This window comes from Dioscorea cayenensis, chromosome 19 (assembly GCF_009730915.1).
Source record: "Dioscorea cayenensis subsp. rotundata cultivar TDr96_F1 chromosome 19, TDr96_F1_v2_PseudoChromosome.rev07_lg8_w22 25.fasta, whole genome shotgun sequence".
In the NCBI taxonomy this organism is placed as follows: Eukaryota; Viridiplantae; Streptophyta; class Magnoliopsida; order Dioscoreales; family Dioscoreaceae; genus Dioscorea; species Dioscorea cayenensis.
In genome coordinates, this window is record NC_052489.1 from 28,660,678 (window position 1) to 28,685,686 (window position 25,009).

Sequence of the window (25,009 nt, forward strand, 5' to 3'; positions counted from 1 at the left end):
AATATTTGAATAAATCACAAATGTTAGTATCATTTTTCTCTAAATAATATAGATATATACTGAATAATAATTGTTTATATTTTTCTACCCTGGCAAATAAAAAAAAAGTAAAATTTAAAAAAGTAAAATAAATAAATAAAAATAGAAAGGAATGTCAACCCCAACCATGAAAGGAGCTTCTCCAACAACCAACATCACCGTATAAAAATTAAAGATTAGAAGGACCAAAACATAATAGACTAATTAGGTCAAGATATCATCAAGTTAAGGACAATGGTTGACCTCTAATCACTAGACTTGACCCAAAACTCATTCATCTGCACCCTTAGAAATAATCATACCAAATTTGTTGTTGTTATTAATCCCTTTCATTTAACAGTGAACTTTGTTATGTTTTAATTCATTTTCTCCATAGATCCATTAACTAATGAGTCAATAGAGTTAAAGAGGTTGTGTTCTCGTGTTGCCATTGGGATTTTGGAGAAGAATTTGATAAAATGACAAATAATTGACAAACAAATAACAAAGGACAATGTTTTTAATTGATAGTTTTAAGACAAGTTCTTAATTGGTAAACTCAAGAACAAATCAAAGTTTAATTAATTCTTAGTGCGCAAATGAACACATTTCAAATCAAAGTGCAACCAATGTCCCAATCACTACATATTTGATTATTGACTCAAATGTCTCTATTAATAATCCAACTAGATCCCTTCAATTTAATTTGCAAGTGAAGTCGGGAAAAAAATCAAGTTTAATTTTTAATTATTTTTTAATGTTAAGTAATTATTGAATTCAATTCATTGGACTCTAAACTTTGTGAATCTTTTACGTAAATATTAAGTTTAAAATTTAGTATTTTACTTATTTATTTTGTTAAAATAAAAGTAATTTACTTAACTAACAAAAATTGGTCGAGCAAATAGATATTTGAGTTTCACCTGGACTAATTTAGAACACATAACTACCAGAAAAACCAGTGAATTAAAAACAATAATAATACTAATTGATTTAACTTGTTTATTAGTAAATGTTTTTTCAAGTATGTCATGTACTTAAAAGTTCATTGTCTCAAGATTATACTCCAAAAACTAATCTCTCAGACCAAGTATCAAGTTACCTATCTCTGCCGGCCAAACTAAATTGGGAATCTTGCAAAACTTTCAAATTGATGTTTACTCTGTTTAGGAATATAATAATATATATTATTATTCCTGTCTACATAAAACTAGTAAATTACAATTAATATTTGAAATTTAATGTATTTTGTATTATTTATATATATATACATATAATTTGAGTCAAATAATTTATTGATTTATTTTTTTTATTTTAATTTCCACCCATTAGTTTAAACAACAATTAAACTTTCATCAATCATCATCATCATCATCATCATCATCATCATGTTGTACCCCAAAAGTTAGTCCATTCATCTCCATATCTCTCACTCTCTATATATATATATATAAATAGCTAACAAGCAAGAGTAACACATAATAAATAATAAGCATATGAACTAAGAACCAAAAATAATACATATAAAAAGCTAAGTAAGATGATGGAGGTAGTCATGGAGGATCATAGATCAATAGAACCCATCTCCGGTTGCAGCTCCACCACCACCACCACCGCCGCCGCCATCGACGATGACCTCCCATGGCCGGACTGGAACTCCTTCATTGACTGGGTCACTTTCTCCGGCCCCGCCTCCGATGAAGACTTCAACTCCCTCTTCTTCTCCAACTCCACCGACTTCACCACCACCACCACCACCACCACCACCACCATGAGCATCAGCAGCACCAATACCAGCACTCCAAGCTCACCAAGATCCAAAGGAGACGACGACCTCAAAGGCGTCAAACTAGTCCATTTATTAATGGCCGCCGCCGAGGCTATTGCCGGCGACAAAAATAGCCGGGAATTAGCCCGGGTGATATTGGTTCGGCTCAAGGAGTTGTTGCCGGTGACTGGCGGCGCCACCATTGAACGTCTTGCCGTGCATTTCACCGATGCATTATCCGGCTTGCTCGAACCCGGTGCCGGTCGACACCGTGACAACAACAACCACCACAACAACAACAACAACAACAACCATGACATGCTTGCTGCTTTTCAGCTCTTACAAGACATGTCACCATATATAAAATTCGGTCATTTCACGGCCAACCAAGCAATCCTAGAGGCTGTCGCCGGTGACCGGAGAATTCACATAGTGGATTACGATATCATGGAAGGTATTCAATGGGCGTCTTTAATGCAAGCTCTAACTTCACGTAATGAAGGGCCATCACCGCCGGCGCATCTTAGGATCACGGCCGTGACGAGAACCGGCAGCGGTGGTGGAGGCAAAAGGAGCATGAGTTCAATACAAGAAACAGGGCGGCGGTTGGCAGCCTTCGCGGCGAGCATCGGCCAGCCGTTTTCCTTCAGTCAGTGCCGGTTAGACTCCGATGAGAAGTTCCGGCCATCAGCAGTCAAGGTAGTCAAAGGAGAAGCACTTATAATGAACTGCATGCTCCATGTACCTCACTCACCGGAAAGGTCAGCGTCGTCAGTAGCATCGTTTCTCGCCGGAGCAGGGAGTCTGAGTGCAAAACTAGTGACAGTAGTAGAAGAGGAAGAAGGAGGAAGAGGTGGAGAAGAAGAAGCTGGAGAAGATGGTGGGTTTGTTAGAAGGTTCATGGAGGTGTTGCAAAGGTACTCAGCGGTGAGTGATTCATTAGAGGCAGGGTTTCCAATGCATGGGAAAGCAAGGGAGTTGGTGGAGAAGGTGTTCATGGGGCCAAGGATCGCCGGAGCAGTGGGAAGGGCATATAGAAGAGAAGGTGGTGGTGGTGGAGGGTGGTCGGAATGGATGGTGGGGATGGGGTTTGGGAGAGTTGGGTTGAGTTTGTTTAACCAGAGTCAAGCGAGGTTGTTGATTGGGTTGTTTCATGATGGGTTTAGAGTGGAAGAGATGGAGGTTAATAAGCTTCTGCTTGCTTGGAAGTCTCAGAGGCTTCTTTCTGCTTCTGTTTGGTTACCACCGTTGGATGGGAACTTGGATGTTTTGATGATGGAATCTTCACCGTCCATTTAGATTTATTTATTTATTTATTTATTTACTGTATTTGGTTATATTTGTGGCGCTGTTATTACTGTTATTACTGTTGCGTTTTATTTGTCGTTTCCTTGTCTTAGTTTATATATATATATATATATTGATAATTATTGGAAGAAAAAAACCATATTAAAAATAGAAATGTCCGAGCAGTCCGATTCTATAATGCACATATTGGGCCCGACCAGGCCGATTATTAACAAAGCCCAACTCACAAGCACAATAATGAATCAGGCCCATGTTTTAAAAATTTGATATTATGATTATACATGATAGATAATAAAGGCTATCATTATATATAATTATGTTGATGGAAGACTTTGATAAAGCATATAATGAAGTTTTAGTAAAATGTCTAAGATATGGAAAATTTGTGGAACTAGAGTTGACAGGTGGTCTTGTTATTATGGCTTATCAAAAACAAGAAAACACCAAATTTGCCTGAATTTGATTAAACTAAGCATGAATTATGCTAGGGCACAACAAACCCTACCAACTTGCATTTCTGCATAAAACATAGCACATGCTTAACAAATGAAAGACAATAAAATTAGGTGGAGATGTCATCCAAATCCAACTGGCTGATAATCAACGATGCTTAATAGATAAGGGGAAAAAAATCAAACGATAATATTGCAATTTATGAGATTCTAATACAAACAAGTATTAAATTCCCATTTGGCTGTGAATATAGGATTTAGTTTTGAGATTTATTCAATCAGAAAAGGCAAATTCAGAGCAGTCAATCTTCGAATGTGGATGAACACACACCAAATGGACCTCCAAATTGCATCTCAGAAATTTAAATATTGAGAAAGATGCAAACAAGACATCGGATTCTTTATAATGAAGTCAAAATGAACTCCTTAAAAAAAAATGTTTGATAAGCATGTAGCATTTTCATGGAGAAGGTAAAGGAAAACAAGCATATGAGGGTCATTTAAAACATTGGCAGACAACCCATGCAGCCAAGCTATGTCAGAACTCAGAACAAAAAATGCAAGCATCACTAGTGATCACACCCTATTCCCACTACTCTCTTTAATATATTACTTTAAGGATGCAATTGATCTTATTGTATTGAGCTCTTGGGTCATGACTCATGAGCTGATATTATATCAAAAAGTTAGTGTCCCCTCCATGTGAGAATGCAAGCATTCTTCTGCACATTATCATAATTGAAGATGATAGCACATGGCTTTTGGCCCTCAATTTCAGCAAGCATATGATGAACACCTTTGAAAAGCTTGTGTTTCAGGCCATAAACTTATGGCATTATGTACATCTTACAAGCATGGGATGGTTGTGGTGTGTAAACAAGGTGCCAAGCATGTACTGATTATCATCTTTGATCAGAAACTCACTGAGAAAAAAAAAATGTACAATTAACAAAAGGCATAGTCTTACTGATCATTGTTGTTGAATTTGTCATCCTTATGGTTCTGAACAGCTTTGATTGCTGCAACTCTAGCTGCATTGGCTGCACGGTTTGCAGCCATGACTACCTTGTTCATTTGCTCCTCTACATTAGGAAGAAGTCTAGCATTCTCTGCTGCTTTTCTTGCAGCCTAATCAAATATACATGAGAATTACTAAGAATTTATGAGAGAAATGAAAATAATGCAACAAAGTATGTATACCTGAACAGAATGTTGGATTGCATGATCAGATGGAGGCAGAGTGATCTTTAACACTCCAGAGTTCCAATCTCCGGACATCGTATCACCATTTCTAAATGTATACACTCCGAGACCTTGTCGCCGTCCTTCATGCCATGAACCCTCATAACAATGGCCATTATCAAAGTAATAGATACCAAAACCATGGATCATATTGCCAAAATACTCCCCAGAGTACCTATCACCATTTCTGCAATAAAAGAGAATTCAGCAAATCAATACAGTTCCCATGAAAAATAAAGCAACATGTTTTGTTCTTCTAATTGAGAAGTTCTCACCTAAATTTATAGCAGCCAAAACCATGCTTGACTCCAGCCTTGAATTCCCCAACATAAGAGCTCCCATCAAAGCAAGCCTGAATCCCAATGCCATGGCTCTGCCCATTCATCCACTCCCCTGCATAGCAATCCCCACTGTAGAACCTATAAACACCAAAGCCATGTCTCATCCCCTGCTTGTATTGCCCTCTATAGCGACTCCCCTTTGCCCAGATCTCAATCCCATACCCATCATACTTCCCATCCACCCAATCACCTTCATACCTCCCTTTCACAAAGAAGTTATACACCCCACTGCCATTGCACTTCCCTTTGTAAAATTCCCCTTCGTAGCAATCACCATTGCTGTAAAATTCCACACCTTCCCGTTCCCAATCCTTCTCACACCTCTCTTTCCTCGAAACCCTATCCTCTTCCCCAATGAACCACCTTATAGATTCGCCTTCTCTGGTGCCACTGCTGGTCACCGAGAACGCTAATCTCTTCACAACAAAGAAGAAAACAGAGATCAAAAGCGAAACAAAGATGATATTTTGAAGCGTTGGAGTTCCTTTTATGAGAGAAAGAAAGAGAAGAAAGAGACAGAAGAATGAGAAGAAGTAGATCGAGAGGCTTGGAATGGAGGTTCGGCGGAAGGAGAAGGAAATCCTTGTGAGCATCTGAGAATCCATTGAAGCTCTTAAGGTTGCACCTTAGAGAGCTTCAATGGTGGCCTTCTCTACGAGCTCGCGTCCATGGCGGACGAGGGAAGGAAAGACAAAGAAGGAAGGAGTTCGACGGACAGTGTTTTATCGGATCCATTTTGGATCGGGTATGAAGATAAAGAGACCCGAATCCGAATATTAGCTGCGGATTTGGATCTGGACCCGATAAGCGATAAATTAAATAAGGGGCATTTGCATATGGACCTTGGGAAATTTTTAAAATTGAATAAATTATATATTTGTGTGTTTGTGTTTGTGTCTGTGTCTGTGTCTGTGCCCCAAAAATCTCCAATTTTTTATATGCTTTTAAAGAAATCCATACTGTCATAGTTTACATATATATACATCCCTCCAAAAAATTCAAAACTCATAGCATCAGTTTAGTTTATATATATATATATAAATGTGACAATCACAATTAATGAGGAACATGTGTACATTGTGAACAAATTGATCACTCATTCTATACGCCCTCACATGATGACATAAGATTTGATTTATAAATCTGCACCAACACCAAAGACTTTGTTACCATCACATATGTCCAGCGGTATTTGAACTCGGGATATTTGAAAGTTTTATATTACATTTTTAGCATTAGAGCCAATTTGATTGAAGTATGACTCTTTGATGGCATTATCTATAGGCATTTAATACTAATAATATTAAGCTAAAAATATGGAGAATACAATATATTTAATAAGATATTAAAATGATAAAATTGGGTTCAAAATCAAACCTACAAGAATATGAATTTATCAAGAAGAGAATTAAGTCAAGATTTCAGAAATTGAAGAATAATGCTCAAGAACTAATGATGAGTTTGAGTCGTGTCACGTGCAATATGGGTGAGTTGAGCTTAATTAAATTGGGCCATATAGGCTTGATTTGTATTATATTTGATTTGGTAGGAGGATGATTTCTCTAGGATCCAATGAAAGCAACGAGATTAATAATAATTAGGCGTTTTCTCCGCATCGGAGTTTTTAAAATTGCGAAAAATTTTGAAGTAATATCTTGTATAAAAAGTAATATAATTAAACAACTCCTAAAATAAAAATTGTTATATATCTTAGATTTCAAAAATCCTATGAATATTTATTTATAAATAAATGAGTGTAATTAAAACTTTTTAATATTAAGTAATATAAATAAAAATTTAAATATAATAAAAAAAACTCAAATTATGGAAATAAATTACACATCCACTTAATAGTATGAATTGATAAATGCATGAATTTTATTTTAACATTATATTGTCTCATAAGATTAAAAAACAGTACACAAATTATTTAAAAAAACAAAAAAACAAAAGGGCTACTCCGTTTTCTTGGTCATCATGATCATCTTGTCCCTCTTCTTGAAGGAACCATAAGCTTTGCCATGAAAATCCAAGAACAAGAGCAAAAGAGAAGCATTAAAGAGAGCATTAAAAAGCCAGCCTTGCATTCCCTCACAACCTCCATCAAAGAAATGAAACCACAAGAACACAAGAGACATTCCAAAGCTGACAACGAACTGCAAAATCTGAACCTCAGTGACCATTCTCTTCAACCGAGGAGGCCAACGCCAGCCCAAGCTAGAACAAAGATAGTAGCTATACATGACCACATGAACACTAGCATTGGTGACAAGAGCAATGGGCATCAGTGACTGCTTGGTAGCCAACCACAAGTAGGACATGAGAACAACGCCGGCGTGGTGGTAGACGTGGAGGAAAGTCAAACGGCGGCCGCCGGAGAGGAGAATGAGAAGAGTGTCAATGAACTCGTAGAGTTTGGAAAGGTAGAAGATGTAGGACCAGAAGAAGAGGGGACCTTGAGGAAGGGTGGAGGAAGGAGGGAAGCAGAAGAGGTGGCGAGAAGGGAGGGAAAGGGAGGAGAGGGAGCAGCCAAGAGACATGGTGAAGGAGAGGAGGAGAAGGATGAGGTTGTGAAGAGAGGAGAAGAGGTGGAGAAGAGAAGGAGAAGGGGAAGGGATGGGGAGAAGGTGGAGGAGGAGAGTGAGGGAGAGGTAGAGGAGGATGGAGATGATGAGAGATGGGAGGGAGGAGAAGGGGGTTTGGGAAGGAGACCATTGGAAGGTGGTAATGGTAGGGTGGCCGGAGAGCCACCAGTGAAGATGATCATATGGGGTTGACATTTTTCTGGTGGTTTGGAATTTGACAGCGGGTGTGAGAGGGTGGTAGTGGATGAGGGTGGTGCTTTTGTTATTGGATTTTATTTTTATTTTATTTATTTATTTATTTATTTATTGATGAATAATTTTTTTTTTTAAAAAAAAAATTGAATTAGAAGAAAATTTGTACTTAATGACTACTTGGTCTATTGCACGCCACACATTTGAGAAAAAATATAAAAATAAATAAATAAATAAATAAATAATAATAATAATAATAATCCACTACACTTGAATATTTAAATTAAAATATTTTTTATTTTGTTCCATCTAGTAATAACAATAATCATGATAAAATCATGGCCGAAAATTTTTGTCATTATAAATTTTTAATTGGTATTTTATTGTTTACCAGGATATTTAGAATTTCATTCTTGTTCAAATCAAAAATTAAGATACGTCCCATATTTTTTAAAAAACAGGAGGGAAAAAAATTGGTTCAATGAGACTGAAGTCGAAGTAAATAGAATTACATTTTGGCGATGGTAAAACAACCTGAAAATGGGTTGGGAGATAAAAGATGTTAAGTTGCAAAAATAAAGTATGACAAAATGTTTCTATTGGATTTTAACTGCGGAATGACATGTTCTTCATGGCAATGCGCACAGCCTCAACACCAGCCTGGAAACCTTGAGAATATGCTGCATTCTTGAAACTCATCTGCAAGTAAGAAACAGTTAATTAGATCAGAGGTTCATGGAAGGAGATTCCACAGTCACCACCACATCACAATGGGATTTTCTAGAATAAGCAAATCATCTAGGGCAAACCATAGAACAGTGAGAGTAAATATTACTTAGAAATGCAGCCAAACAGAATACAAGTTATTCATCAGATACCATTCAGTAGGTGTATCAGAGCCAGGTACTAACCATTTGCATCTGCAAATCGGTAGTGATGCGTTTCCTAACCCCGTCAAACAATGAAGTTTCAATTTCTTCTTGTTTGTTCTGCAAGTGTTAGGATTTGCATTGGCTAAAGGTGATAATGGTATTTTGAAAACTTTAGAAAATATGTACAGGCAGTATAATTACCTCTGACTGAACTGCCGATGCAAACTTAGCAAAAATTTCCTCGATGACTTTTTCCACATCAGTTGCTTCAATTAGAGGATTTACAGTGCTTTTGGGCTTCTCAGTGGTTCCAGATTGAACTTTGGCTTTGATGGAAGCCTTTCCTGCTGAGATGGTCATTAGATACAATTTAAGTTAACGAATGTTTGGCATCAATGAGGCACAATAAGGATCCTCTAAATCAATATATGATGTAATAGGTTAAAAATACAAAATGCAAATCAATTTCCTTCGCATAAAGCATTTTGAGTGGTGACTCTTGTTATACAAAACAAAAAAACTAAAATAAAGTTGGTGCCAATAAAGAATCTGATTCAAACGTAACCTCCTAAAATTTGGATAGTCAGTTACCAGAAGTGCTTTTCACATTCTCTGGTGCTTGAGTCACAACAGGGGGTTGAATAGGAGGTGCCTTCTCAGCTGAATCTGATAAGGCCGGAACTCCAGATGGAACAAAATCAGCAAGATCAGGAGGGTTGTCCTTTCCAACCAACGGAGTAGCCTGATACAGAGTAATTTTTTATAAAATACAGCCATTAAAATAGATTGATGCAAACTAGCCATTGAAGTAAACTACCTCCAAGTCAACATATGCTGGTTTTCTTCCAAGTGAGGTCAAAAACTTTTCTAGTCCACTTGAACCAAGAGCTGAAACAAAGACATAATAAGTACCAGCAAGATTAGCTGCAAAACTAATATTAGATGAGGTACATATCTATTTCATCAACAACCAGAGCTAATGAAATTGGTAGATTAAATATACTTAATAGGATGCAAGGGATTTCATCTCAATCAATGGTTTGTAAGGAAATCTTTTGATCCTGTAGCTTTATGGATTAACAGCAAGTAGGATCTTTGAGATCAATCTCCACAAGATATCCTCTAAATTTTCAAGCATTTTGCTGAAGTACTGACTACATGGCATAGTGAACATGGAGTAAATACTTAAGAAAAGATTCAAAGAAACTATCAACCTATCCTTTGGAAAGAACATAATTTCAATAAAATCAAGCTCGCTATCGCTTGTAAAAATGCTACAAAGGAAGACAAATGTGAAACCCTGTTCTCTAATCACACATAAATGGAAATCTGTAGCTTTGCATGGCAAAGAAAGAAAAATCCAGGGAACCTTATCACCAGCAAGTGTTAAAAACCAAAACAAATAAAGGAACATGGAGAAAAAACTCCTTCACTTACATATGGTTGCGTCATTTGAAAGGGGGTGGAAAAAACAGCACTCTTGAGATTTGAATCCTTGATCCAACAGAAACGAAACAGTTCTTCACAAAAGGAGCACATGACTTTGTATGAGTTTGACAACTAAACATAAACTAAAAGAGAGAATAATACATCTACTAAAAGAAGGAATAATATGTGTATGCTTTTTATTAGTATGTAACAAGGGCATCCAGTTCATACAAGTAAATAAAGGAATATGTTTATATGGTAACTGAGCAGAAGCAAATAATAAACCCACAACCGTCATTTATGTGTGATGAAAAAACATGAACCTGACAAGAGACGCAGCAGAATAGAATCTGAGGGTAACCTTTTTTTTTTTTAATTTAATACAAAAGAATAGTCGCAGAAGTTCTGACTGAGTATTTATAATCAAATAAGTTGCATCCATGAAGGATAGAAATTAATAACCACACAAAAACAAAGTAAGACGACAGCAGTGCCATAATTGTGACAGGATTCATCAAGCTTTGTAATAATGGAATATCTTGTAGTTCATGGATTGAATATATCTAAAACTAATAGGCTTCTATAATTATCGCAAATAAAATGGTTGAGGTACAATTTCTAGCAATCTGGCAAAGATTTTGCTATAACATGCAAAAAGAGTTAAGGAGGCAGCTTTTTTAGCAAACATACCCTGCAGATTCATTGATCAGTGCGAATGGAGTAACACAGCCCAATGGTACCTTCCAAAGCAGAAGAGAAATAGTACATTTGAAGAAGGAAAGAGCGACTACACTGGGCATACTCAGATAATAGCAGAAAGTATTCTAGAAAAAGGAAAATACTAACCTGAAGTATCTCTTGCAATGACTCTTCAGGAGCCATCCGCAAACCTCCTTTCCCCAAACCAAGCCTTTGGGATAAAACTGTTTATATAAAAGTTATAACCATGATTTATAGTAACGCATATAGCCAAAAAAATCCTTAAATTACACACTAAGAGAAGTTTTAGCTAATACAAATTCGATGTCCGAAAATGTGCAACATATCAAAAAGCATCAGTGGTGTACCTTTCAAATCAACATTGGTATTTGCTAAAGCAGATACAACATAATATCTGTGCTTTTTGTCCTGTAAAAAAAATTTAAAAAAAAAAAAAAACTATAAGCTTGAAAAGTGAGAAAAGTTGAATGTTAACTAACATATCCTTAGATTTAAAATAAGTTCTATCAAAAGCAAACTCCTTTGATGTATATATGATCACAATATTACATTAAGAGATATTCTAATCCAATAACAAACATAATTGTGAACTTAAAGAGTGTAACTCCACAATTACTACCTTCAGTAACAAGTTTTTGCTCAATAGCCCACCCAAATGTCCCACATATTTTGCCTGCAGAAAGTAAGCATTGATTTCATCAATACCACATGCAATCTTACTGAGAAAAATAAAAATAAATGTCAACACCTATTCCTACTAACCTGAGCCTCAACTGTCAACACCACAGGATGGTCATAGCACACAAAATTGATCTGGAGTTCCTAAACAAAGCCAAAATTTTCAGTTGGCAAACAAGACCAAATGGTTTTACCAAAAATCATCAAGCAGTTTCTGAATAAGATTGATATCTAAAATGACATGAGGAACATTATACAACTACAGATGCATAACATTTTCTCAGCCAATTCGTTTTCAGATATAACAATCATGAATTTAGGGCTTATTTCGCAATTCCAACAAGAATGACAATTAATAAATTGCAAACAGCAACCTAAAAAGCATCTTCTGAGATTGAAGAACAGAATCACACGCAAGAGCAAACCTTTTCAACTGTGTTTCCAGTTCTACGAAAAACGTTAAGGCATTTTCAGCAAATTATGATTCTAAACTTATATGTATTCATTCCTGTCAAAATTCTAATTCAAACCAAGAATTCTAAGCAAAAACAACAACATAACGATCATCAAAGAGCAAACTTTGATTACCTTGAGGCGATCAAGGAGTTGGTCCTTGGTGAATCCCATCTTCGTAAGGGAGAGAGAGAGAGAGATTAGGCCAACAAGGGCCTAGGGTTCTGGGGAGAAGACCACTGAAACAGAAGCGTACTTTATAAATAACCCCTTGTTTCTTCTGTATTTATAAATGATTTCCTGATTATAAGGCCAATGAAATTGAATAAATATAAAGGGGTTGATCACAAAAATAGACAAATTGAGAATTTTCATTTTTTTTTTTTCATAACTCATAACATTGATTCTGTCCGTATTTAATGTTAAAATTAAAAATTAAACTTAATAACGATTTATTAAAAATAATCAAGTGAGACAACCAAAAAATACCAGCGGTCACTCAATATATATATATATATATATATAATTGAGCTAAATGGTAACATTTGGAGAATTACATTTCCTTCATCTTGGGTTAGCATAGGAATTGCACTTATATGGTGTTAATTTAGCTGTGTTATATTCAAAATGGTGTTACTTTTCTTTTCTGCCAAAAGATTTGTGTTAAATTTTTCTGTGTGTTTTTATTTTTATTAAATAAATATTAACAAGTGACCCATGGGGAGGGAATCAAGCTTGTATTTGTTTCTAAAAAAATATCTTAAATTTAAAAGAGAACAAAAAAAACACCATTAATGAAAAAAAGTTCTTCTAACTATGACTCCTTTGGTGCATAGCTGTTTTTCTCATCAGCACTATTACCTCTTTAAAAGATGAGAGTGATACCTCGTTGTGGTTAGACTGATGGTCCGATAACACCACACTGAAGGACAAATGGCCTTACCTCTTTGCTCTTTGGAGGAATCCCCTGAGTTCTGTTTTAAACTTCTTTCTCTCTATTCCAGACCCAAACTTTGCTAAGCTCCTCCCGCTTGGTTTGAATCTGTTCGATGGACAAACTCAGGGTAGGGATTCCAAGATTTGGAGATGGGACAACAAGAGCTTCTCGTTAAATCTTTCTACTCTTTCCCTCAATGATGGTGGATTACGTTGCACCTTTTGGTAAAACCCTTTGGAAGGGACACTGTCCTCTTAAGGTAAAAGCCTTCTTCTGGTTGGCCCTTCATAATAAAATCCTTTCTCATGATATCTTGCCTAAGCAGTGTTGCAATCATATCTCACCAACACCTGTACCCTCTATCATGCTGCAAGCGAAGACACTTTAGCACCTCCTTTTCAGTTTGTCCCTTTTCAATACGGATATGGTCCCATTTTGAGGTTGTTTCTTGTACTTTCTTACCATCATCCCTTTGGGCTACTTGGATTGCTTGGGGGATGAATGAAACTATTCATCCAAATCCTCTAGGCCTCTTCCTTACTCGTGCCATTTGTTGGTCCATTTGGGTTTAGCGCAATCAGTACATCTTTTTTTGCTATCTTAGACTGATTATCCATTATTTATAAAATTGACCACTTGCTTCTTACTTAGATTGATGCAACCCCTGATCCGATGAGATCTTTTCTCGAGGAGTCGATCCCCACGATCAATTGCAATTTAACCTTTGCAGGACCCAGATTCCCAGACCCCAGATTTGTCAGCTCCAGCAAGCGAGGACCCACTTGGTCTGTCAGCTTTGGCAAGCAAGCATGTTGACCCCCTCTTAATGGCGCCCCAGTAATGTGATACCCGCAGCGACTCCCTCATCCATGTTTGGAAGGAGCCTTTTTTTCCTTTGTGTTTTCCTAACTTTTGAGTGGTCCTTGTTTCTTTTTCTTTTCCTTTTTTGTTTCTTTCTTGTTGTCGTGTCTCCGGTTCCCCCTTTTGTTTTTGTAATGAATTAGTGGTTTATCCATTTTTTTTGAAAAAAATAATTGTGTATATTTGTGGCTAATTTATTAAAATATTGTTTATTTTTAAATTATTTTTCTAAATGCGCATTTCGTAATTATTTACGAAATGCATTTTTATATCTTTTTTTATTATAAACAGTAGGGTCCCATCGTAGTTTTTTTAATATTTAAATTTAATTTTTTTTAAAAACGAGAGGCGTTATTTTTTTAATATTAAGTTTTTATTTTTAAGAACTCAGGGTCCCGATAGTTTTTAAATTAAAAACATTTTACATTAAAACCCTTATAATTTTTATTAATTTTTTTATAACTTATTTTTTTCTCCTTCTACTATGTTATTTTTACTTTCACTAATTGTAACTGGCTGCTAATAATTTAAATAAATAATTTTAATATTTTTTCATCATAAGGGGGTTGTTGGGATGAATTGTTGGTGGCAATTGCCACCTACCACATTCATGAGAGTCATTGGATGAAATTGATCTTAGCCATCCATTTGTTAGGTGGAGGCCTATATAAACCCTCCAAATTCCTTTTTTAAAACACACAAGTATTTATAGGCTTGAGACAATTTTTAATGTATACCATAAAGAGTTTCAGCTAATGTCAAATGAGAGATATTGGAACCCCTATAATGGTCCACGTTTATATCTTGATCTTACAATGCGAAGACCAAACTTCGGGGACGTCCAAAAATCCAAAGTAGAATTCAGTAATGAAATGGGACATAAGAGAAGGCGGTCAACCAAAGCGTTGTGGTTTATGTCAGAACGAAGATCATAATCGTCGAAATTGTTCGAATGTCACTGGTCCAAAGTAGTATGCCATAATGTTTATTGAATTATTTTTATAACATATGTAATTGTTTTTAGTTCATTCAAAATATCAAGTGAGTTTGGTTTTAGTTATGGGAGTAATTTTTTTACATGTGAATTTTTTTTAAATATTTAAAATTTTATTATGTTGAAAATATATTAAAATTATTAACAACCGGTTATAATTAGTGAAAGTAAAAATAACATAGTAGAAGTGAGAAAAAATAAGTTATAAGAAAAATTAATGAAAATTATAAGGGTTTGAATGTAAAATGTTTTTAATTTAAAAACTATCAGGACCCGCAGTTTTTAAAAAAATAAAAACTTAATATTAAAAAAATAACGGGCCCCTCAATTTTTTAAAAAAATTAAATTTAAATATTAAAAAATTACGGTGAGACCGGCTGTTTAAAAAAAAATAATAAAAAAATATAAAATACGCATTTCCGTAAATAATTACGGAAATACGCATTTAAGGTTAAAAATAAACAATATTTTAATAAATTAGCCTATATTTGTATTCCCACAAATTATCTAATATATAATTTTAATAATTAATAAAAAAATTACTGTTAAAAAATAATAATCATTTTTTTAAAATGTTTTTATTGATATTAACTAAAACTCAGATAAAATTTCCTAGGCAAAAAACAAAATTTAAAAAAATTGAACCCGGTTCAAAAACGTTGGAGCCCGACATCTAGCTTAATCTTTTGAGTCTCGTCTCGTCTCTCAGTTCGCTTCTTCTCCAGCTCTTCCTCTCGTTTCTCCTCTAATGGCGCCGTCGCAAACCCTAAAGAAATCCTCAGAACCCGCCTCCCTAGAGAAGGAACCGAAGGAGGAGAAGAAGAAGGCTGCCGAGGTGATCGATGAGATATTCAGATCAAAGAAGAGCAAGAAGAGGCGATCTGAACCACCTGCCAAGGATGAGAAACCTGAGGAGATTCCGAACACTAAGAAGAAATCAAAGTCCAAGAAGAAGAGAGAGAAGAGCAAGGGACCTTCGGTAGTCGGAGGTGAAGTGGGAAAATCGGGCAAAGAGGAGAAGAACGGGGGATGGATTGGTTATATACTCTGCGGAGGAACTGGGTTTCGGAAACCCCGATGCTGGGGGTACACCTCTATGCCCTTTCGATTGTTCTTGCTGCTTTTGATGTTCCCGTTTTGGTATAATTTTTAGTTTCAAGATGAGGGCTTTTTTATCGTTAAATGTCCAATTTGCTATCGTCTATTTGATTGTATGAAAGTTTAGATTAAAGAAACGGTGATTTTTGTCCCTTTTTTATGTGGGGCAAATTGATACAATTTGGAAGGTAATGGAGCTATCTTTCTTTTGATTTCATCAGTTTTTTGTTTATTATGTTGTTTTTGGCTTCAACTTTTGATCTCCTAAATATGTTTTCTGAATTCAATTCAGTGTATTCGATTGCATGCAGCATGATTGAACTAAATTAAATTTTATGGATGGTTTCAAGTTGAAGTTGTTGATGTGGTGACTATTTGATCTATTTTGCACTATGAAAGCCATTGAACTTCTTGTTTATAAGTGGAGATTTATATCAGGAGCACTTTGAGATGTTCAGTTGACTTGCATCTTTAATGGTATCTTGATCCTGTCTTCAAGCTTTGTTAGAATTTTTGGAAGCATAACCATCTTTCATGCCCAAAACTTTTGTTTCATTATTTTCAAGCCTGCCTTCATCTTTTGACAGTCTACGAGCGTGTTTATTATTTGCACTTATCTGTGATTGACTTGGTAAATAATACTTGATGAATTGCCATCTTATTTACAAACTACTCATTTTCTTGTAGCAGTATTCTATTTGCACATACTTCCCCCTTTTAAATGTTATTGGTTTATTTATGCTTTTAATTTATGTCTTGATATTCTGTCTTCTTGGCTATATGTATATTTAGATGTTGATCCCGTTCATTTTAAATAGTAACTAGTTGAAGAAACCTGATGGAAGGGTTTTTTTTCTTTTTTTTCATGTGTGTGTGAGCGCGCGTGTACACGCCCTTTTCTTTTTATAATCTGTTCATCTGATAGATGGTCAGTTTGCTTTCCACCACGACATAATCTGACTGAGCATTATATTATTACTTTTGACCTTTTTATTTTGTTTCTCTTGGCTCTTTTTTTTTTCTTCTCAAATATCAAGCCACTTAATAAATTCTTTAAAGGAAAATAGGGCCATTATAGGGTCATTTGTTGCATTGGCACTCTTCACTTTAAATCACATGCTTCTTGCTGGACAGCATGCCACCAATGAAACCTACAGTGTGATCTGAATCCTGTATTTGATATGTGGATTTGCTAGACCCAGTTTTATTAGTTGATTTGTTGCATCCCTTTGTATCTTAGCTTTCCTCCTCATTACGTATCATAGAGTATTGCACAAAACGCTGCAGGACCAATATTTGCATAGTTTCATGTTCATCTGATCTTAATCTTTAGTTTTTTATTTGTTTGCTGCTAGAAACTGGTATTTGCTCAAATGAAGTACTCAAACTTATTGTATAGTAGTCACAGAGATTGGTGAAGAGCTTGGAACCGCTTCACATCATTAGTTGTGTTGCCATCAAGGAGGAAATTCATACAACCAGGAAGCTTCCTTAATAAAACAACGAATACATAGCTGCTTGCATGGCTACAAATTCATGACAATCAATTGAATTCATATTGGAACATAAGCATGGAACTCTTGTCAGATATTTTCTAAGATTCTGAGAACTGGATTGTTATCAATGATCGACTTTTTGGTTGACTATATCTGTAGGATTTGTATATCCTGTTATGCTCATACATCTTGCAGATTTGGGTTTATATATGGAAGCCTATACTACTTAAGAACTCAGTATATTTGGTACATGTTTATATTATTGGTTGAAATGAATATTTTGTTTGTTATGGTTGTCTGTCCATCTTAATTGGAGTTGACCAGCAATTCCAGCTCAAAGTATCAGCTTTCTTAGAAAGTCAGGCTTGACGTTTGTTCTATTTGTGAGGCACATATCTTTCATGTACGTGCTATAGTATACTCCAATCATCTTTACAACTTAAGTGGAAGAAGAGCCTCCAACTGAAATTCATAGGAAATCAAATGGATATTTCTGGAACAATCAGTAGTGTAATCTGCCTTTTGCTCATGAAAAGGTGAAAAGCTTCTAGCGTTGAGGGTTGATGAGTATTAAAAGCTCATCTCATGCTATTTGTTCTTAACTACATTGATCATTCACAAGTAACGAACAAGTGGATATGGCCAACATGCTGCTCCTGACTGAAATTTGATACCAGATCTTTGATCTTGAATCTATAGGGGACACATACAGGTCTTTGTTTTTCTATCATGGCTCTGATGGGTGAAGGCACATGTCTACCATGGATCTAATATTGAGCAAGTATATACTTTCAATTATATTACCATTGTTTGTGCTTCTATCTTAATCTATGCAGCATGTCAGCTTTGGGTCATGTCTCAATCGTTTGATCTTTCCATGAGGCCAAAAGAGTGTTCAAAGTACTTGTTCAGCACGTCTCTCAACATGCAACAGAGTACTTTTTAACTCATAGAGGACCTTCAGAGGTAACCGGCTAAACTGACTGCAGCTTATTTTTAGCTGGAATTAGTGGCCTTGATCTCTACAACATCGTTATTGTTATATTTCAGTTGCATGATCAATTTTTCTCTGTTTTTGTGGCAAGGATAGTTCATCTGTCTTGTATAAAAATCTAGACCATATGTCACTAGGACTTTTATCATATATATTTTTGAAAGTTTCCATTCTGTCTGCTGTTCTAGATGTTCAACTTTGGCAAAGCAAAATTATAAGAGCATAACCATAATCTGATTAAAATGCTGCAATATTTATTTCTATGGGAAAGGACCAAAAGCCTAGAGCATATAGCAGTATAAACAAAATCAGGAACTTATGGAGCAGCGTAAACAAAACCCTTTTTGACATTGGACATTGTAAACTGCAAATCTCAATAACCAGTCTCTGGATAGTCTGAGACCCAAAATAAATCTACAACAGATTACATCTCCAATTAAAAATAAAAAAAGTACGGCAAAAATAAACCTTTCATTGCTTCACTGATACTTGTTCTCAATGCAAGACCTCTGCATTTATGTTAGCTAATATTTTATACCGAGTTTTTGTCTTCATCCATCCTTCCCAGCTCTTGTACTAAACGGAAAAATGGAGGACCATTCAAACTCCTTGGTTGGTAGCCAGGATCAGCCCATAACCTGGATTCATTAATTAAGGTCCCCTAACAAAATAGTGCCCGTACAAGCAAAGAGCTGGATGGGTTGTTGGGACTATTTATTTGAGAATCTCCATGAAAATAACCTTATCCTTCACATGAAGTATGGTCCTTTGATAAGCAGAATACGAGAAGGTTCAGAGAAAACCCCTAAAACCACAGCCACATCCTTTGTTCTCTACTTATGTATCTTTATTTTTCTAATCCCTTCTCTCATGTGATGTCTCTATTTTTTTTTTCTTAGTTTCTGTTTCCCATCAAAGCATTTAGAATTCTAACATGGTGTTTTCTAGTCTTTCTTGGTTTTGTATGTTTGTATTTGGACAGATGTCGGTTTCTGGAGTGTCTTGTAAGAGTTGTTGATCCAGGTCTCAAGAGTTTGACGGAGGTGGAGGATCCTATGTTTGGGAGGGGACCTACACCTATTGGCATTGCCTCTTGATTCCCCAACATACTCCTTCAAGGCTTATACCATCACCATTCCCTCTTCTATAATGCTTAAATAGTATGTCTATTATGGAGTTTGCCTTCATTGTTTGCGGAGCAGTGGTATTCTATAATAAAGTGTGTACGGTTATCATGTGAACTAGTTTAAAGTTTAAACTTGTTTTGGAAGTCCTTCTGAAAATATGAACCATAGTGCATGATATGTTTTGGTTGGCGTATAATACAAGATCTAGCAGCAATCTTTTGCCCAATTAGGTGTGACTGGTTGTTTTAATCATGCAGGCATTGGTTTGTTAAACAATATGAAAAGCTGAATGTTCAAATGGATGTCCCAGAATTTTAACACCAGGTATCATTCTTCGTCTTCCAGTTCATTAATCAAATTTGTCGCCAAATTAAAATTTTCTTATTTCACTTTAATGTTCCCAACATGATCATAGACTTATTTTAGTTTGATTATGCCTGATTTTCCAGTATATCAGACTTTGATTTGGATTATTTACAAACTAAGAGGCATAAAAAACAATTACTAGCCATTGACCTAAGAAAATTAACCAATGTTATCAGAGTTGATACATCTGAATTAAACCTATATAATATTGTATTCTCTGTTAAACAAGTCAAGTCATTAAGAACAAAACAAATAGCTCACGCTCAACATTTTTATAGTTCCATTTCAAATCATATCAAATGATATTTTTATTTCTTTAATTAGAGGAAGAACAAAGGAGTAGCTATGAATCACAAGATTGAAACTCATCCCATTTAATGACAGGACAACCATCTTTCATCTTCTGGACAAATCAATCACTCATTGCTTTACTTGTTTCAATTAATCTCTAGTACTTGAGAGCATCATTGATATTACTTATTACTTTCATTTAATGACAAGGTTTTACACACACATGTAAAAATACATATTAGGAAATCCCTAGGAACAACCTAAAAAATTCTGTGGCTCCCTGGAATTACCTTCCCTACCTTAACTCACTCATATAACAACAAATAAATAAGACCAATTTGGTCACACCCTGTCAGTACAATCACTGAAAGATAGACAAAAACAAACACATGCAATTAAGAGAAGCTCCAAAGATGGATGTCACCACTTTCTTCCTCCCAGTCCTCCACCTGAAAAGGATTAAAGGAACTGCCACAAGGATTCAGCATTTGCTCCATAAACTTTGGTGAATCAAATACACTGAAATCAATCCATTGTTCATCAGCACAAGTAGAAGAATGATCAATAACACCTAATGTATCATCATCTGTTATAGTATCATAGAATGACTGTGAAGGCGATGAAACCGGAGGCGAAGATGGAGATGGAGATGGAGATGGAGACGTAGTGATAGCATTGCTTGCTGCTGCTGCCGCTGCAGCAGCAACTCTTTGAATGGACTTGGGTGACATAATACCTGAGATTGTTTCAGGGGAGAATGCTGAGGCAGCAGCAGTGAAGTGTGAGGGAAGTTGAGCGCTGCTGCAGAGCCTTTTAGGCATAAAAGTGCAGCATCATAGGCCCGGGCAGCAGCTTCCGGGGTGGAATATGAGCCTAACCAAATCCTAGTCTTTTGATTCGGTGCTCTTATTTCAGAGACCCATGAACCCCAGCTTCTCATTCTTACTCCTTTGTATGGCCTCTTGTTCACACTCCCTTGCACTGCATTGCTGCTGTTATGGCTATTACTGCTGCTGCTACACTTGTTCTTCACCATTGCTTAATTAGCTTCTACTTGTTCCTTGTTGGTGCTTGCAGGGATTTGATTTTGATAATGAGAGGAAGGAAAAGGCTATAAAGCGAATATTTATATAGGAAAACATTGAGGTAATTAAGTAACATGGAAATAGAAGGTAAGAGGTAGGTTCCAAGAAGAGAGATGGGGAGTGGGGTCAGTTGATGTGTTGAAAGATTATGAAAGACATGCATGCAGCTGGATCACTCCTGGCATGCAGAGATTGAGATTGATATTGATATTGAGACTGAAGAATGAGAGAGAGAGAGAGAGTGTGTAAGCGCGTTTGTGACGCCACTGCCGCTGCAGCCTGCAGGTACTCTCTAGTATAAAGTCTTAAATGCTCTTTCATTTATTATATACCACGCGTTCTCAGTACATTTTGACCTTCTGTTCTTATGTTATTATTATTATGCTTCACAGCTATAATTTTATTTACCCTTCCTCCCTCTTGTATTAATTATTAGTTATTGTTACTCATCTAATCAGAAACTGACTTTAGTTTTGATTGATGACAAGATTTTGAAATAGTTGATATTTATAAATTTAGTGGCTATGGGCTATATTGTTTAATGGAAAATAGGTGCATGTACTAGTTTCATTGAACAGCTAGTGGAGGAGGGAGAATGGTTGGAATGTTGTCTAATCAGCATTGAAACGTGCTACCGTATTGTCCTGTCCTTTTTGGTTTACCTTTATCAGGTTTTCTTCCTCACCATATCATTTGCATGTAATGTAAACCTTTGCTATATAAAACTTCTTGATTATGCCCATGTTCTTGTATTAGTGTCCACATTAGGAATTCTTTTTGTTCCATAAAAAAGATATATATATATATATATATGTCAAGTGTTTAATTTAATTAACACAAATATAAATATATATCATGCAACTGAAAGCTCAAATATTAATGTGTGCATTTTGATGAGTTGGGTTTCAGTAAGTAGAGGGATCAAAATTAAGAAACTCTTGATGTGATATATATATATATAAAATTATGATAACTCACTTGTTTGTCTCATGAAGAAATATTTATTCAAAGATGTGGACAAAGACATAGCATAAGTTGTATATATTTTTCAAGCTCATGGGGACAGTGACCAATTCAAGGCATGAACACATGCTGGTGGGGCTTGTTAGATGGTGTAGATCTCATTGTTCTTTTACCATATTAATAAATTAATTTAATTAATGACTTAAATTTAATAATCAACCATTGAAGTACTTTATTAATCAAAAAAGCAAAGCTGTTCATTCCTTGACTTGATATGAAGGCAAGCCTCAAGTGGGTACTTGGGTGCAAACTGCAAACTCATTTCTCTGTGTGCTTGAGAACAGTGTGTGTGTTTTTTGTCTATCCGTACTACTTAGTCTTAATTATGTGATTTTGATGGCTTCATTGTGTGAATGTGACCATTTTTATTAAATTAAATCATTGGGAAGGTAGAAGGAGGCATTCATATTCAATTTTTTTTTTCTTTTAAGTTTCAAAGATGGCAGCTTGGAATTATGAAATGAGATGGAGGTCCCTGCTTTTCAAGGATGAGTTGTTTGGTAGTTAAACAACCACTGTGCTTTCATACATCATCATCCCATGTGAAAAATTTTACCATGTGATAATAATGATTAGGTTTTGGTCTGCATGGTAATTACTAGTTTTTACTCTTGTTTGTAAAACATTAATAGCTTCTATATACTTTCCAAGTTAAGGACTTTATAAAGTTTTTAATATTTTAAAATAATCATGGATTCATTAATAATCCAAACAATCTATACAAGTGTATTGCGAAAAACTGCCTCTGTTTTTTTTTTTAAAAAAAAATATTCACAAAAAAAATTATAAGAAAAACTAATTATTTTTATAAGTTAATAATCAATTCCCTGTCACTGTTTTGATAAAGTAGAGTGAGTCAGAGAAAATCCAAAAAAGTTAGTAAATTGTTATGATTCATTTGCAAGTATTATGAATATTGTTTGATCTGTTTAGGCATGAACCATGTTGGAGATGAAAGAATGAAACTTTAATTTGTATCTAATGCATTAGTCACCAAAATCATTAAAAGTTTCTACATATTTTCGGTATTAAGTTATTTTATAAAATTAAAGTTACAATTGAAATGAGCTTTATTAATAAAAATAAGAAAAAATTATCAAGTTGTTATATATATATATATATCAATGTTATTTGTATGTTTTAGACCGTATTGTTGTGTGCGATTAAAAGTGACTCGTTGTGCGGGTACTTATCAATCTTTTTATGTACCTATAAAGTTTTTTTTTTGGGTATTTTATAATTATCTTGACTTGAATATTCAGGGTGGTTTGAATGCATATTAATTTCTTTAAAAAATAATTAATTTATAAATAAATATTTCTATTTAAAATATGATCATGTGAATATAATTATTTAAAAAAAAAAGAAACATAAACAAAAACAATTTTTTTTTCCTTTTTTCCTGATTTTTATAAACACATGTCAAACATTTTCCGGTGAAAAAACAAAGCACTTCAGTTTTTATTCACAATTAAAAAAAAAGAAAAACATCAATGAAAAATCACAAATTTTTTGTTTATGAAGTGAATCATGTATATCACCAGTGTGTTTTTTTTAATATTGTTATGTTTATTTAATATCTCTCTCTACCTCCTTTTAGTGTTTGTGTGTGATTTCTGTAACAATTTGCTTCAGAATTAATGAGTTACATCAAATATAAAATACCTATAAAATTTAGACTAAGTCTAATAATTTAAAACATATACTATAAATGAATATATATGTTCTACCATTCTGGTTTTTCTAATAAATTTATGATATATATATATATATATATATCCTACCATAACCCTGAATGAGAAGAAAACCAAATTGGATGTATCTACATACATCATCAAATGTAAGATTGACTTCATGATATTTTTTAAGAATTTGAACCCTTATTAATCTTTTATTGATTAATTTCTTTTGTCCACAGATCTATTTATGCAGATTCCATCTATTCAAATAATCATAAAAATGTTAATTTCTATTAACATTGTTATTATTATTTATTTATTTTTTTGCATTAGTAATTACATTAGTTAGTTCTGCATCAACAATAAAAAGTAACAGTGAAATGAAGTGAAGTTTATCATCATTTTTAATTTGCTCATTTGCTTATTTTCATTTCATCTACTCATAGTTAAGTACCATGGTACTACAGACTTAATTATTCAATCAAGACACACAAGAGATTATTTTTATTAGCACACTACTTGTTATATACAATTAGTTTTTTGTCAAAATAAATAAATAAATAAAGCTAAGAGTGCATTAATTTAAGCACAAGTTTATATAATCAATATGTCTTTTATCACCATCACCTAAGCCCATGTCTTCTCCTTCGCCTTCCATTAATTGTTGGTGCAGTGTGTGCTCCTTATAACTTTAGCCCCACAAAAATTAAATATATATCCTTAAATTTGCTAAAAACATGTCATTATTTGATTTTATGCTGTATTGAATCAACACAACATGAATTTTTGTTTTTAATAAATTGATAAATCACAATGCATTAAAAAAAAATAACCGCATGAATTTTTTTTTTTGGAATAATAGATGACAAGTGTCTTTTATTATGAATATAAACAATACTAAATAGTATTGGAGTCTGGATATACAATGTATGTACAATACAAAAATAATCTAAAAATCCTGGATAAACAGTGTACGAACAATACATAAACAGTATTGGTGG

General features: G+C 34.6%; 5 protein-coding genes across 6 annotated transcripts; 1 reads left to right on the forward strand and 4 right to left on the reverse strand.

The window, feature by feature from the left end:
- The first annotated feature begins 1,573 nt into the window (after positions 1-1,573).
- LOC120249336 (protein NODULATION SIGNALING PATHWAY 2) lies at positions 1,574-3,786 on the forward strand. The gene has a single exon (XM_039257835.1). It carries the CDS (start codon positions 1,574-1,576, stop codon positions 3,083-3,085), a length of 1,512 nt encoding a protein of 503 aa, XP_039113769.1. The 3' UTR covers positions 3,086-3,786.
- Positions 3,787-3,823: 37 nt separating this feature from the next.
- On the reverse strand, positions 3,824-5,825 carry LOC120250661 (phosphatidylinositol 4-phosphate 5-kinase 5-like). Its single transcript, XM_039259492.1, has 4 exons — positions 5,064-5,825; positions 4,747-4,975; positions 4,514-4,674; positions 3,824-4,441 (listed from the first exon to the last, which is right to left on the reverse strand). Exons 1-4 carry the CDS (start codon positions 5,732-5,734, stop codon positions 4,393-4,395), a joined length of 1,110 nt encoding a protein of 369 aa, XP_039115426.1. The 5' UTR covers positions 5,735-5,825; the 3' UTR covers positions 3,824-4,392.
- Positions 5,826-7,008: 1,183 nt separating this feature from the next.
- LOC120250106 (elongation of fatty acids protein 3-like) lies at positions 7,009-7,962 on the reverse strand. Its single transcript, XM_039258882.1, has one exon. It carries the CDS (start codon positions 7,907-7,909, stop codon positions 7,085-7,087), a length of 825 nt encoding a protein of 274 aa, XP_039114816.1. The 5' UTR covers positions 7,910-7,962; the 3' UTR covers positions 7,009-7,084.
- A 432-nt stretch (positions 7,963-8,394) lies between these two features.
- On the reverse strand, positions 8,395-12,301 carry LOC120283536 (prolyl-tRNA synthetase associated domain-containing protein 1). 2 transcript variants are annotated; one of them, XM_039290236.1, is made up of 12 exons: positions 12,193-12,301; positions 11,689-11,748; positions 11,546-11,599; positions 11,274-11,334; positions 11,053-11,129; positions 10,897-10,946; positions 10,216-10,298; positions 9,596-9,666; positions 9,370-9,520; positions 8,980-9,122; positions 8,818-8,895; positions 8,395-8,605 (listed from the first exon to the last, which is right to left on the reverse strand). In XM_039290236.1, the coding sequence occupies exons 1-12, from the start codon at positions 12,229-12,231 to the stop codon at positions 8,513-8,515; spliced, it is 960 nt and encodes a 319-aa protein (XP_039146170.1). In that variant the 5' UTR covers positions 12,232-12,301; the 3' UTR covers positions 8,395-8,512. The 2 variants fall into 2 exon arrangements, with proteins under 2 accessions (XP_039146170.1, XP_039146169.1); XM_039290235.1 differs by having other exon boundaries at positions 8,980-9,125.
- Positions 12,302-20,403: 8,102 nt separating this feature from the next.
- LOC120283782 (ethylene-responsive transcription factor ERF014) lies at positions 20,404-21,319 on the reverse strand. The gene is given in 2 exon segments (XM_039290520.1): positions 20,404-21,005; positions 21,008-21,319. Coding segments are annotated over 2 exon segments (639 nt in total). The 5' UTR covers positions 21,258-21,319; the 3' UTR covers positions 20,404-20,616.
- Between the last annotated feature and the right edge of the window lie 3,690 nt (positions 21,320-25,009).